The sequence below is a fragment of the Mugil cephalus genome, chromosome 7 (genome assembly GCF_022458985.1).
Source record: "Mugil cephalus isolate CIBA_MC_2020 chromosome 7, CIBA_Mcephalus_1.1, whole genome shotgun sequence".
In the NCBI taxonomy this organism is placed as follows: Eukaryota; Metazoa; Chordata; class Actinopteri; order Mugiliformes; family Mugilidae; genus Mugil; species Mugil cephalus.
Window position 1 is genome coordinate 4448552 of NC_061776.1, and position 14977 is coordinate 4463528.

Below are 14977 nucleotides of genomic sequence, written 5' to 3' on the forward strand. Positions count from 1 at the left end.
TTCTACGGAAAGATAAACGGAGTTAAAGGCTGCAGCTGTTTGAAAGTTAGCAAACGGACTCCCCCCCCCCCCCGCTGAGACGGGGGGGCGGTGAGTTTGGAAATAAAAAAAGAAAAAAAAGAAAAAGAAAGAGGCTCCCACGAAACAAACGTACCTCATCGTAAAATGTTGCTTCCCTCAGACCCCGCCCTCGTATCAAAACATATCTCGCACTTTGTAATGGTTGATATCGTAAAAACGCAAAATATCATCACTATTATCATTATTATTATTTCTCAAAAAAATAGCCTAATCTTTTTTATTTTATGTTTTTTTTTTTTTTTCTGGAGGACATGTTAAAAAAAAAGAAGCAAAAACTTAACAGGATAAAATCGAGCTCACGCGTGGTTTTAAGAGAATCTTTGCTACGTTAGCGATTGTCCTTTTCTGCCTCCTGGGTAAATGATTGCCACTTTTCGGGGTAAACATTCAGCACAAATAAGGGAAAGTCTTTCACCCTGGAAGGAGGGAGAAGGTCGCGGAAACATCCTGAACACTAGGAACCAAAAACTCGAACAAGCGCCGCCTGAGAGACAAAATTCAGGGCAAAAAAAAAAAAAAACAAAAAAAGTGGACGATGTCCTCTCGTTGTCCCATAAACCCCGCCTCTTTCGTTCTCAGGACTCGAACGTCATTGCAGCTTTCTTCTTTCATCCACCTCTCTCTCCCTGTCCGTCCACCACCAGGGGGCGCTACATGTTGTAAGCCACGTAGATGGGGTCCAGCTGGTCGGCCAGGAAGCCGTCGCGCAGGTGCATCCGCTGCTTCTCGCCGCGGGAGTTGATGGGGATGACGCCGATGTCGACCACCACCACCACGCCCACGATCAGGTAGTGCTCCTCCAGCACCACGTTGGTGACCAGGGGCACCAGGTCCAGGGCCTCCTGCTCCGAGCCGTCCAGCTCCACCACCACCACCAGAAGGTTGGTCCACGTGAACACGGCGCTGGAAGCACAGGAGGAGGAGAAGAAGAAGAAGAAGGAGAAGAAGAAGAAGAAGAAGAAGAAGAAGAAGCGACGCATCAGTCTTGTTCTTGTCTATAATCTGCTGTGCTAATTGTGCGTTTAGAAGTTTTGAGAACACAAAGACACTGGGATCACGTCTGTAGCTGAAAACCAAGAACATCTTGGTCACTGATTCTCACACTGTGTGTATATTATAAAATAAACTTTAATTTCTTTAAGTTACGTACACTTGCAGATGATTGTTATTGGAGTACAGGTCTGGTAACATTCAGATTTACATTTATCAGGAAGTCTTTTACTGCTTCACGTCATCCACCTGTTCAACTCCTCACCTGTATGTGTCAGATTATACTTTATTTATGTATTTATCGTCATTTATTGTCACATTTGCACGTGGTAAGTAAACATCATTGAGATGTTAACTTATATTTTTTTTATTACTAGATATTTTATTTTTTACTGATATTTTACTCGATTTTAATTATATATATTTAATATATTTTTTTTACATATTATATTTTTTATTTCACTGGATTTTACTTATATTGGATTTTTATTTTGTTACTAGATTAAAATTTTATTTTATTTTACTCGATTTTAATTATATTGTGTTTTTATTTTATTTTACTCGGTTTTAAGTATTTTTTTTGTTTTATGTTACTAGATTAAAATTCTATTTTATTTTTATTTTATTTCACTCAATCTTAATTATATATATATTTGTATTTCTAGATTTTTAATTATATTGTATTTTTATTTTACTAGATTAAAGTTCTATTTTATTTTTATTTTACGTTACTAGATTTTAATTATATTTTATTTTTTATTTTATCTTAATAGATTTTTACTGATTTTATTTTATTAAATCTAAATCTAAAACTATCTTTCTCTGGGTTTCAATAAAGGGCATTTTTGTTCAGCACTATATTGAATTGTACATTTCTCCAACCAGTCAGAGACATTTAAACTAATCCAAGTCCACGTCTCCCAGATGACGTCTCCTGTCCGTCACTGATCTGATTGACCCGGGACATCTTTGTAGGAGCTCAATCAGTTTCCACCTTTACACTTTTTAGGCGGAGGACTGAAGCGTGAAGGGATCTGTCTATTAACATCCCAGCTACCAACTCTTCTAAGGCTGGATTTAAAAGAATAAATAAATAATTCAAACTGAGACCTGATCTCTATGTTTGATTGTCTGCCATTCATCACTGTAGATGATATTAGCGTTGACCTGTTAAATCTGGATGTTAGCGTTACTCACCACTCTGTGATGCTCTTGTGCGTCCTGATGACGGAGGTCTCGATGTCGATGGGGTGGTAACGCATCCCTCTGAGCTCCATGGCTTCCTCCAGCGCTCCGACCACGTACAGGGCGTCGTGACGCTCTGCGATCACACAAAAACACGTTTAAACGTCTGAACGTTTGAACCAACTAGAAGCCGTCCTCACTGTGACACCCAGACAGGACGCCCTCACCGCCGCTGGCGTCCGTCAGCTCGGTCCTCCGGAGGAAGCCCAGGTATCCGGTCCGGGCCCAGATGGTCTGCGTGTCTCCGAAGCTGAGTCTGGAGTTGAAATGGTCCGACTGCAGCGCCTCGTCCCCGTAGACGGTGAAGTAACCGCTGGCGTTGTGGCCACTGTGAACCCAGATCTACCAACACAGCGACAGCAGCGTTTTAAAGATCCACGTGGTTCAGTGTAAAAGGTCAAGACATGTGGTGGTTACATCACAGCTGCACAACAGTGTGCTTTTTTTTTTTTTATCTATATTCAGCTGTAAATATTTGAAACTGTAGTTCCTCATGTGGCCACTTGAGGCTCCAAAAACAAACCTTCACGTTAAAATGTTCAACTTTACAGCCTGGTTCTCATTATTGAAGACAACTGTATTTATGGTTGTTTTAAATAAATGTTAATCATATTATTGTAATTTATTAACGCTTCCTTTATTTATTATGTATATATATTTACTTCTACGTTTCTTGTAGATTTGTTCTTTATGCAAATTTTGCACATTTTTGCAATTTACTACTTTATTTTATCTTACTAGATTTTTAATTATATTTCATTTTTACTTTATTTGTATTTTATTTTACTAGATTTCTACTTATTTTATATCTTTATTTTATTTTACTAGGTTTTTACTTTTATTTTACTTTATTTTACTAAATTTTCATTTATATTTTATTTTTATTTTGTTAATAGATCTTTAAATAGTTTTAATTTTTTATCTTATTTGACAAGATTTTTACTTTTATTTTATTTTACTAGATCTTCACTTGTATATGTATTTATTTTTTTTACTGAATTTTTGCTTATGTTTTATTTTTATTTAATGTTACTAGATTTTTACTTTTTTATTTTACTAGATCTTCACTCATATTGTATTTGTTTTAGTTTTTTTTTTTTACAGAGTTTTTGCTTATGTTTTATTTTAATTTCATGTTACTATATTTATTTTTTTGTATATGCATCTACACTACTGTGACCAAGCAGTTTCCCTTGAGGATGAATAAAGTCTCAGTCTAATAAAGTCTATGAAGCACAGACATTAAAAGTTCCTCTAATGTATATTTGAACCAGACCCATTAGACCTCAATGTTAAAACTTTACAGCAGTAATAAAACTGTTCACAGACTTAAAGCTGATTAAGTTAAAATCCATCTTCCATGCGCCGTCAAAGGACTAAAGTGAGCTGAGACAAACCTCCCCCAGATGTGACTCTCCCATTGGTCCCTTGGTCTCTGGGTTGGCGATGATGATCCGGACCCCGGGCAGGATCTGAACTCACAGAGAAAGAAAAGACGAATAAGAAAAAAAAACATTCAATAAAAATATAATAAATTAAAAAAAAAAAAAAGCTCACCTTCCCCGACTCCATCAGAGGCAAACTGTGAGGCGACCCCCTCTCCACCAGCCTGACCCTGCAGGGTGAGGAGGTAATTAGTTTTACATCATAACTCACAATCAGGACCACAGGATCTTTATATTACAACCATCAACTATTAAAAGCTATTTTAGTGGACTTACTTTCCAAACTATCATAATTCATTTGAGGATTTAATTGCCATGAATTAAAGTTTGACCGAGGCCTCGGAAGAAGAACGACAGAAGCAGGTTTGAGCGACTACAAAACAGAAACATGGAGAGTGTGTGTCTGTTTAAATCAACAGTGGCTGTGTGTAATCATGCACGCTGACACGTCTATTTAAACACAGCGGGACCGAAGGACTCGTCTGGACGGAGATCAGCTCTTCACCATAATGATCGTCTGGATCTGGGAACAGGAAACGACGACGTCTGGGAAACTTTGGGGACGGTAACAACTCCTGACAAGTTTAAATTTCCATTTTACGGAGCGTGCCGTGGGGCCCAGGGGTTCTGGGTGTTGTGCGTTTGATCCCGCTGGACCACTTTGTCGGGATATATTTGAATAAATCTTGTTATCGTGGAGTTGTTGTCCATCCCCCGCCGCCTAGAAACTGACAGCGTTGAACCACCTTAAGACAGAAAACGTGACACCGATGCTGAGGCCCTGGGGCGGGGTTGGTTTGCAAACTGCTGGCTGGTTCATTAAGTCAGACTTACGTCCTCTGAAAGCAAAACTCTGGCAAAATAAATTGTGGAGTTGCTATTCGCGGTGTTACCCAGCGTGAAATGTGACTCAGCCTGGGTCTGATGGGTTTTAAAATGCGTGGTTCTCAGACTGGAAGCGGAGCAGCTGTCAGGGCGTCGAGCTGAATAAAAACATCACATTGTCTTTGAGAAACTTTCAGCTTCTCATTATATTCATACTTTTTTTTTTTTTTTACCGTCAGCCCGTAGCGAAAAACTCCCCATCGAGCACTTTATTTATTCTGTTTGCCGAGCTGCTCTCATTTGCAAACATCCTGCTGCTTCGCATTCACAAACTTCTCTGGAGCGGCCCAGCAGAGGGCTGCACCAGGACCGAGATCCCACGAGACCAAACGCTGGATTTATCCACGAAGAACAGATTTAGTGTCTGAACTAATAAAAGAAGGTTGATGTTAGGACATTCAAGCATTTACTGCTCATTTAAAGACATACGGTGGCCACATCGCAGCTGCAGAATAGCGTGATTTTCAGCAGTAAATATTTGAAACTGTAGTTCCTCATGTGGCCACTTGAGGCTCCAAAAACAAACCTTCACGTTAAAATGTCCAACTTTATGTTATTGAAGACAACTGTACCTTATTAATCCTTAATTCCTCTCTTTACAATACACATATATATTTACTTCTGTCTCTGTTTCTTGTACATTTTTTATATGAAAATTTTGCACATTTTTGTTATGATTTTACTGGATTTTTAACATAAATTAGCAAAAGAAGGTTGATATTAGTGAATCCAAGCAATCATATGCATTTACCGCTCATGTCTGGAGATTCCTAATTCATCATAAATTAACAACATTACTAAGAATCATCCTCTGGGACCATGAACATCTCTATCCAATAACGCTCAACATTTCAGCCGACCAATCAGAGACTTAATTTGAGGAATTATTCGATTAGCAATTTAACCTTTTAATTCAGTTTCAATTTATACAAAAACAATTGTAGATCAAATTCTAACTCTAAATTACAAAATTTTACTATTTTTAAATCCTTGGTTTGCAGTTAGGACACATTCTCCTAACTTCAGAAATGTACTCTCCGTCTTTCTGACAACAGTGAAATTTCAAAGTTCCGATCCTGAAGTTAAAGATGAGAAGCTGCATCACTCTCATTCCATTGGTACTGACTCAAAAGATTTATTTTTTAACTAAATGATCTTTTTGTTTAGTTTTGTTTTTAATTGCAATCAAATGTGGAACAGCTCGTCTAAAGTGGCGCAAAAGCAAGTAGAGCTCCCCCAAGTGGCTGGAGGCTGCAGTATAGGTCACAAGCTCCACCTCCTTCGTGTTAGTGGGCGGGACTGAGGCCAAATTAAAACACGAAAATACACGTAAACGGTAAGTGGTGAAGGTAGAGCAGAGCGCAGTATTAATTAAACGGAAATGCGAGTGAGTCTAGAGGAAGTGTGGGCGGGGCACTGATATTGTGGCTCCGCCCTCAGACTGTACTGGTCAGACTCTGGCTCCAAAGTGCAGTGATCCTGTGCACACTTTAGTAGTGTGATTTGTAGCATCACTGGAAAACAATAAATACTAGTTGTTCATCTTTTTGACGTTTTCCATTCGGGAAAAACACAAAATGAAAAAGTGAACTCACCGGTCGTGTCGCAGCGCCCTCATGTCGACAAACACAGTTGTGGGGTCGGGTCCCGAGGTGCCCTGAGGAATACCACAAGGAATGAGGAATACCACAAAAACTAAAAACTAACAACTACATCTACTACTACCAGGCTGCAGTGGATGCTACAGCAAGGAAGGGAAAAGCTTTAGGTTTGAGACTGAGCTGGGAACCCAAACTTCTACTAATGTGGTGAGTGGTGGGATGAATTTTTTTGATTAAGAAATAAATAAATTAATTAATAAATAAATAAAACAAAAAGTATAATTAAACAAAAATACCCAAAGATTTAGAGGGAGCAGACCAGATAAATAATATTGTCATGCAATCAAAAAGTCTAAATCAGAGGATTTGAAAGAGGAAAGAAGAGAGGGGGAAGTGATGGTGGTGATGAGTGATTACATCCTGAACGTTGTCTTTTATTAAAGTTCTGCGTCGGCTTCATAAACACAAGATGAAGAAAAATAATCAAGAAAGAGAAAAAGAAAGAGATGAAGGACCCCTGGCTCCGACCTCTCTCTTCCTCCACCATCCCTCCATCATCCCACAATTAAACATTTGCAGGGGGGAGGGGGGGACACACAGCGGCATGCTGGGAGTCGTAGGCCCACACACCTGAATGCAATCATCTCAACAACGCTGTGATTCCAGGCTGTGTCCGTGTCACGTTATAACTCATTTGGTTGAAACCAAAGGTGAAAAACATGCAAATTAATCTTTTTATGCAGAACTTTAAGCCTTAAATACGGAAGAGGATTAGGGCCACTGGAAAAAGATTTTAGAGCGAATGATTTTTTTTTTTCTGACTTCAAATTTGGAATTTGACTTTTTTCTCAGTGACTTTAATCTAGAATTCTGAGGGAAAAAAAGTCAGAATTCTGACTTTAATTTCAAAATTCTGAAAAATCTCAGAATTCTGATGTTAATTTCAAAATTCTGAAAAAAGTCAGAATTCTGACTTTAATCTCAGAATTCAGAGATAAAAGTCAGAATTCTGACTTTAATTTCAAAATTCTGAAAAATCTCAGAATTCTGACTTTAATTTCAAAATTCTAAAAAATCTCAGAATTCTGATGTTAATTTCAAAATTCTGAAAAAATGCAGAATTCCGACTTTAATCTCAGAATTCAGAGATAAAAGTCATAATCCTGACTTTAATTTCAAAATTCTGAAAAATCTCAGAATTCTGACTTTAATTTCAAAATTCTAAAAAATCACAGAATTCTGATGTTAATTTCAAAATTCTGGAAAAAAAGTCAGAATTCCGACTTTAATCTCAGAATTCAGAGATAAAAGTCAGAATTCTGACTTTAATTGCAAAATTCTAAAAAATCAGAATTTGATGTAATTCAATCTGAAAGTCAGAATTCGACTTCAGATAACAAACAATTTTCACTTAAACTATTTTATTTCTAATCCTCTTCCATACTAAAGAAAAGTGAGACAGGTTTTGATTCAGCCCCGTTCAGCTCCAAAACTGTTCATACCAGACTGTAAACCTGTTTAATTCTGCTGAACATTTAACACGGAGGTCTATGGTGATTGACTCACTGTCAGAGCCAGCCTCTACTGGTCGTTGGAGGAACTGCAGCTTCCTTTTTTACAAAAATAGTTTCTGAGAATTTCTGGTCTCATCATTTTTTTTTTGCCAAGGTGATAAACAGCAAATACTACAGTACCCATGAGCCTCAGTAATTCTTTCTATTGACGTAAAGCCAGTCTGGTTAGAGCGCTAGCGAATTGACCATTTTCATTCATTAATTCCAAAATGTCTGAATGGGTCAAAACACTTGTATATTTACAACTGTCCCAACAGTTCAGCGCCGTCTCCTTAAAGCTGCTCCCTTTCACCAAGAAGCAAGAATTTAAGTGGATTCGTCTTTAATGTAAAACCAACTGATTGATGAGTGGTGTGTTGACAAGCGGTGGGGTGGAGGTGGTTGTTGGGCGAGGGGGGAGGTCGATGGTGGTTCCCTACCTGGTCGGCAAGCTTTCCCAGCCTGTGAGGCTACAGCAGCAGAGAGGGGACGGACGAGGAGGAGGAGGAAGAGGAGGAGGAGTAAAGTAAAAGGGCAGAGGAGGAAGTAAAGAAGGAGGGAGGGTGGAGACAAAACCCGGTATGAGATATGTGGGTGGGGTTATGCATAAAACAAGGAGGGAAGAAAAATGTCAAAATGGAAAACTCAAAAAGACAAAACAAGCCATTCAGCCAAATGTTAGTCTGGTTATTTAAAGCTGCTACAAAGTGTTAAAGGGCTATTAACACACACAGTTAGAAATGTAACTGATATTTAAAAGACTAGATTTTCTTTATTTTATTAAAAACTGACTCTTTCATTCATCCTCAACAGTTCCTGAACATTGCGATATAAAACTGGGGAAATCGTAGGAGAAACGTAACAGCAATGATCTGCTTGAAATGGGAGGATGGAGCTGAACCTGAGGGACATTCAAAAGAAGAGACGAATGTCTCAGGAACTGATCTGGATGAGAAATGGTAGAGGTGAAGAAATGACCGCGGCTTTGATGTCTGTTCCTGGATCAGTGCCCCGTTAACGTTAAGCTGCAAATGAACAAACTCTCACGAGTCGTGCACATCAAACAATGCTGTGACCTGTATTTGCAGCCATGTGGTTCTAAACCATAGACTGTATAAAGACGGACGGTGGAAAAGCTCCTCTGGAGTGAAGCCAAAGCAAGTAGAGCTCCCCCTGGTGGCTGGAGGCTGCAGTATAGATCATATAAGCTCCACCTCCTCAATGTTAGTGGGCGGGAACAAACCATTGAAATACACGGCAACAATGGTTTCTGTCATTTTAGGTAGTTAATATAATGTTGACAAATGTGTAATTTTTTTCTGGAAAAGTTCAGTTTTAGTTATTTGATGCTATAGAAGCAGGATGTGACATAATGGCGACCACCAGTTGCCATGCCAACTGCTCCGTGAAGAGGTCCCATGGGACTGTGAGACTTGAAAAAAAATCATTATTCAAATGAGTACAGTGTATAATGCAACATTTCCTTGTAAGTGGTGGAGGTAGAGCAGAGTGGAGTATTAATTAAATGAAAAGAAGAGTGAGTCTGGAGGGCGTGTGGGCGGGGCATCATTGTCATGGCTCCACCCTCTGACCGTACCGATCAGATTCTGGCTCCAAAGTTTCAAGATGGCGCCACCCGTATCCCTGGGATAATAGCATCAATTTCACCAATGCAAGGAAGAGGGGATGCATCGTCCATATTTATATACAGTCTTAGCTCAGAACAGATCATTTTGCATCATTTCACGCTGGCATCCACACAGCAGAGGGCGCCACAGGAAAAGGCTTAGAAAGCTTTTTACTATAATTCACGACATTCCTTGTTCTTTGGAACAAAAGCTGCTAGTTTCCAAGATGTCGGTGCCACCAGCCGCCATGTCACACCAAGAAAGGACTGAAAGCGAGGAGCTGGGACTGACCTGCAGGCAGATGGCCAGGTTGACCCTGCAGCCGAAGGAGGTGCTGACGGCTCGAGGGTGGAGACCCAGATCCTTGAAGAGTTTGGAGAAAGACTGTGTGAGGGATATCCTGGGACGCTCCTCCGCTACGACCACACAGGTCCTCACCCGGGACAAGTCCACTCCTCGGGCCTGAGGGAACAAGACGGATGGAGACCGAAGCTCAGAATCATTGATTTTCGAGGGGCGTCCAGTTTGATGAATTGTTTGTTTGTTTTTACTAGATAGCACCACCCCTCCACCCCTGCTGACCTTCAGCGAGTCGGTCTGCAGCCCGAGGCCTTTGGTGCAGAGCTCCATGACGCTGTAGGAGCAGAAAGTGTCTCGGACTTTGTACTGACTGACGGCTGACAGCCAGAGGGACGGGTTCACTTCCAGCTCGGACGGAGGGATCAGGATGGACTGGTGACCTGAGTACACGCTGCAGAGGGACGAGCACGAAGCATAGGTCATGCATTATGCAGATGATGTATTATTTTCATTAATTGATTGATTGACAGTTTTATTAATCAGAATTCCTCCTGAAATTTGTCTTGCATCCAAGACACTTGCTTGTCAGTAACAAAAGAACACAACATGACATCAGACAAACATCATACAGATAATGGACATTTCACATGCTGTGTTCACTAGCTCCAACCTCATTTAAGAGCAATATAGGGCTGGGAAAACCAATATTCCATTGAGCTGTGTTGGTTGTTTTTATTTTAGACCCCAATTTCTGGGGACAGTCCCCATTTTGGATGACCTGTCCCCCAGTTAGAGCTGTCCCCAAAAATGTCCCCAATTTTATCTTCTTTAGCTTATGAATGAGTAAAAAAAAATGTTGCGCGCAGACTACAGTTATTACGGTAGCTGGTCACGCTGCTATTGACATTACAGACATAGCAGTTTAAATGTATTTAAATATGAATAAATATGTCAAAAGAAATTAAACTGTAATTGTCCTCATTTATTCATTTCATCTTGATAACATTTAATTCTTTTTTTTTTTTCATCTTTGAGCTGTAAACGTCCCCAGATTTCCACATCAGCAGTCAGTGCTAACACGGGGCCATGCAATCCTGTTTTACTGCTAGTGTGGGATTATTCTACAATATTTACTCATCATCACAGTAAAATAGTCCATCGTTAGTCAATCTACTGCATTAATTCCTCTCTCAACAAGTAGAAAATGTTGTGAACACGTGATTATGCATGAAAAAAAATACTGTAATACATCATTGTTTTAGCACATTCAAGCTCTTATATATTCTGGAATCCAGCTTGACTTCCATCGCCCACAGAATATTTATTGGTTTTGTTGCTCAGATATATTAGAAACAGCACAATTATTAAAATGCAAAAAACTAAAGAGAATTTGCACTTTGAGAAGCTGGAAAGGCGAAGAAGTTTAAATATAAAAGCAGGTCACCAATTAAGAATTAGTTTATCTATTTTCATCAACTGTAAAACTCTAACAAAGTAGCACATTTAAGAAATATCTTTGTAGTTTTAGTTTTTTTTTGGGGGGCAAAAATCTTAATTCTTAAAGCACAGTTCAACAGGAGGTCCGTGACCCCTTGGGGATCTGTGAAGGAACTGCAGGGGGGTTACAAAATCTTTGGTTGATTAGACATTTTTCACAAATATATAATGTATATATCTGTGTATGTATATATAATAATGTATACTTATAAATATGTATGGTTTTCCTACATGATCTCTACATCAGATCGGAGTCCTTGGCCCTTGAAGACCCCTGCACTTAAGTATTACACATTTTTGGTGTGTGTCTGACCTGCAAAGGCACCAGAGGACGAAGCCCAGGCCACAGTACGGGTCCAGGCAGATGGCGACCTCTCTGGACGGGTAAAGCTCACACTGCAGCTTGATGGAGCGGCAGAAGGCACTGGTGGCTGTGTGAGACATCTGCAGCAGTCGGAAAAGAAAACAGGATTTTCTTTTTTTTTTAGGTCACCAGTGTTAAGGATAAGCACGAGCCTCGCTCCCTGCTAGAGATTAAACGTGATTAATTCTACAAAATCTCGCTGATTTGCATAACGCAACCCTGGGTGTAGCTCTGACCGGCGCGTCGTCTGTTGTACATTCCTTTCACATTCCAGCGTTGACTAATGCGCTCATTAAGCTCACTGGTTAAACATAATGGACGGGAGATTTGGCAGAACATGAGAAAATGTGCTGGCCTCGTTTCCTGCTGCCCTGCACTTCCTGTTTGAGCACGCGTTCCCAAAAGTGTTCATTAACAAAGCTTTTTTTGTTTTGTTTTAATGGGAATCCTGATGCAACCTGACACATGGACGGTCGCAGGTGGCGTGATGACTGTCTGAATTAATATTTTGTGGCGTACAACACAACGGCCAACAGTGGAGACTCATTTCACAACCCTCTCGCTAGCTGCTGTAGCCTGGACCAAGCAACCAGAATGTGTTTGTGTGTTTACCTTGACTCCAGCGAGCATGCCCGTGGTGGAGACACTGAAGTCCAGGTAGGCCAGAGTGTCTGGGTTGGACGGCTTATAGAGCAGAGGAGGCTTCTTCTTTGGCAAATCGTCTAAAAAAAAAAGAAAAGAAAAAAAGCCGTCACATCAGTGTTGATTCAACACACAGAACACAGCTTTACCTCCATCATGTTTCTATCCGTCCTTATTCCAGCCGGAATAGAGAAACCAGCACATCAACAGTTTATCATATGATCTCTGTACCTGTGTCCATGACAGGAGGCCAGGTCCGGACGTCCACGGCCGCCGACGCCTCCTTGGACCTCAGCAGTTTAGAGATGAGCTGTGTGGTCATGACACACACCGACCGGCTCACCTGCACCCGAAGAAGAAGAAGAAGAAGAAGAAGCTTAATTTATGGAGTCCTCACATGTGACGTCTGGTCGCACAATATGAAAAAAAAAACAGCCACTTTTTTGTTTCTAACAGTTTTATTTTTTGTTTTTCGAGGCAGAAAATGAAAACAGACCCGTTTCTAAAGTTGTGTTTATCCATTCTCAGCCCTGATAAAGAAAAACGTCATGATTTTCCATTTTAGTATTTGAATTTTAAAATCAAATAACCGCTCATTTTTCTGAACGGAAAATCCAGGTCTCAGCAGAGCCAGTGAGGATCCAGTTAACGTGTTTACAAGCTCTTATCTCTTGTTTAGAAAGTCAATAAAATTTGAATAAAACCACGACGTTCGCGGCTCCAGACCGACTTCCCGGCCCTCGTCACAGAAATACGTACACTTCAATGCATCCGTTTCTTCTCTTTAACGGCTACGTGGCCGTTGATAAACTCTCGTATTCGCGCTGGTAAAGGACTTTGTTTCTTACCTCCACGATCATCTTGACGGTGGGCAGCGTGGTGGCGATGTTCTGGGGGTGGGGCGGCCGCACGGTGATGGGCACACAGCCGGCGTAAAGGCAGCCGTAAAACGCCACGATGAGGTCGACGCCTGGAGGACAGGGAGGAAAGGAGGGGTGAGATGGGGGAGGAAGACGCGAGGGAAACGAGGGACAAGGAGGTTTGAAGGCAAAGGGACAGTAACACCAGATACTTGATGAAAATAAACAATCATGACTTATATTTTTGAGATTTTGAGTGTTCAGTTTTTGCACACTAAGCTTTCATTCCACCCTGTTCACACGTCGTATAAACACATGGCACCACTTCAGATCTGAGTCCGGGTTCATCAGCTGTTACCTGGAGGGTAGACGAGTGCGACGTGGTCTCCGTCCTGCAGGTGGCCCCGTTCCCCCAGCATGCCGGCGATCTTCTCCGCCCTCTTATGCAGCTGGACGCAAGTCAGAGAGCTGGCTATCGTACCCTGGAGGGAGGACGTCACACACACACACACACACACACACACACACACACACACACACACAGATGATTGACACATTGTGGATCAGCTCATGTCATGTCATATTTTCCGATGCAGCATCTCGGGGCTGAACAGCTGTAAACAAACCGGCGGATCGTATTGGCATTATGCAAACTAGCGGCGCAATTTACTCTGCACTGCACAGGGGGAGTGAGTGTGTGTGTGTGTGTGTGTGTGTGTGTGTCTGTGTGTGTGTGTGTGTGTGTGTGTGTTTTTAAAATTTTACAATGTCTTTTTTTTTTGTCCTTTTTCATGACTTTTATTGAATCAAACTCAGTTCATCAAACAAACTTTCACGGCCCACACATGTCAGAACTTATACGATTATGTTATAAACTTTATCTCAGTTCATTTATTCATTTAACACAAGAGAAGGTGCCACAAAAACTAGCTTCATGTCGTATGAGCAGCATTTACCAGTTACAACCAGATCCTAGTTTGGGTTGAGGAGACCTCTCTACTGTTATTCTATTCTATTCTATTCTATTCTATTCTATTCTATTCTAATCTATATGCTATGCTATGCTATGCTAATCTAATCTAAATGATTCTATTCTATTCTATTCTATTCTATTCTATTCTATTCTATTCTATTCTATGAGTTTTGGTCTCAACACACAGAGTTTTGTATAAACATATAATAAATTATTCTATTCTATTCTATTCTATTCTAATCTAATCTAATCTATATGCTATGCTAATCTAATCTAATCTAATCTAAATTATTCTATTCCACTCTTTTCTGTTCTATTCTTATCTCTGTTATTCTATTCTATTCTATTCTATTCTATTCTATTCTATTCTATTCTATTCTATTCTATTCTATTCTATTCTATGAGTTTTGGTCTCAACACACAGAGTTTTGTATAAACGTAAAATAAAGTAAAATAAATTAAATAAAGGTCCTATTCTAACCAGGCAGTTGACTCAGACGGTGGATGGTGCGTTTAAGTGCCATCGGTGAGTTGTAAGCTCGGGTACCTTGGAGTTGAGGAGGGTGTAGAGGACGTGGTCTGGAGTGGTCTGGGCTCTCCACTGTAACACCTCAGACAGGAAGAGGAACTGGAGGACAAACCAGAGAGAATAACCATTAGATATTCACATTTATATTAACGACATCAACAACATCACATCGTCCACGTGTTGCAGTTTAAACGTCTACAATTACTTCACTGTGTTAAAGGAACCTCTCCCTCATAACTTATATAAGAAATTCTTGTGGCATTTTAACAGCGACTCTGACACTTTAAAATATTTCACATCATTTGACACTGAACACTGACGAAGAAGAAAACTCCAGTGAGATGCAACTTTCAGGAATTAACTTAATTTGTTAAGAAAGGAAAG

The 14977-nt window shown here is 40.2% G+C and overlaps 1 protein-coding gene across 6 annotated transcripts in view; it reads right to left on the reverse strand.

The window, feature by feature from the left end:
- Positions 1-594: 594 nt before the first annotated feature.
- LOC125010882 (disco-interacting protein 2 homolog C) overlaps positions 595-14977 on the reverse strand; it is a 189275-nt gene continuing 174892 nt past the window's right edge. For 4 of the 6 annotated variants that reach the window (XM_047589781.1, XM_047589778.1, XM_047589777.1 and 1 more), the window contains exons 24-38: positions 14612-14692; positions 13450-13573; positions 13080-13201; positions 12463-12574; positions 12202-12311; positions 11539-11669; positions 10011-10179; positions 9720-9890; positions 8241-8270; positions 6242-6303; positions 3874-3931; positions 3714-3788; positions 2484-2658; positions 2269-2392; positions 595-984 (exon numbers count right to left, since the gene is read on the reverse strand). In XM_047589781.1, coding sequence (XP_047445737.1) covers positions 732-984; positions 2269-2392; positions 2484-2658; positions 3714-3788; positions 3874-3931; positions 6242-6303; positions 8241-8270; positions 9720-9890; positions 10011-10179; positions 11539-11669; positions 12202-12311; positions 12463-12574; positions 13080-13201; positions 13450-13573; positions 14612-14692 — 1797 coding nt within the window. In that variant the 3' untranslated portion in view covers positions 595-731. The remainder of the gene's footprint in view (positions 985-2268; positions 2393-2483; positions 2659-3713; positions 3789-3873; positions 3932-6241; positions 6304-8240; positions 8271-9719; positions 9891-10010; positions 10180-11538; positions 11670-12201; positions 12312-12462; positions 12575-13079; positions 13202-13449; positions 13574-14611; positions 14693-14977) is intronic. The other 2 variants (XM_047589782.1, XM_047589780.1) reach the window with 1 other exon arrangement.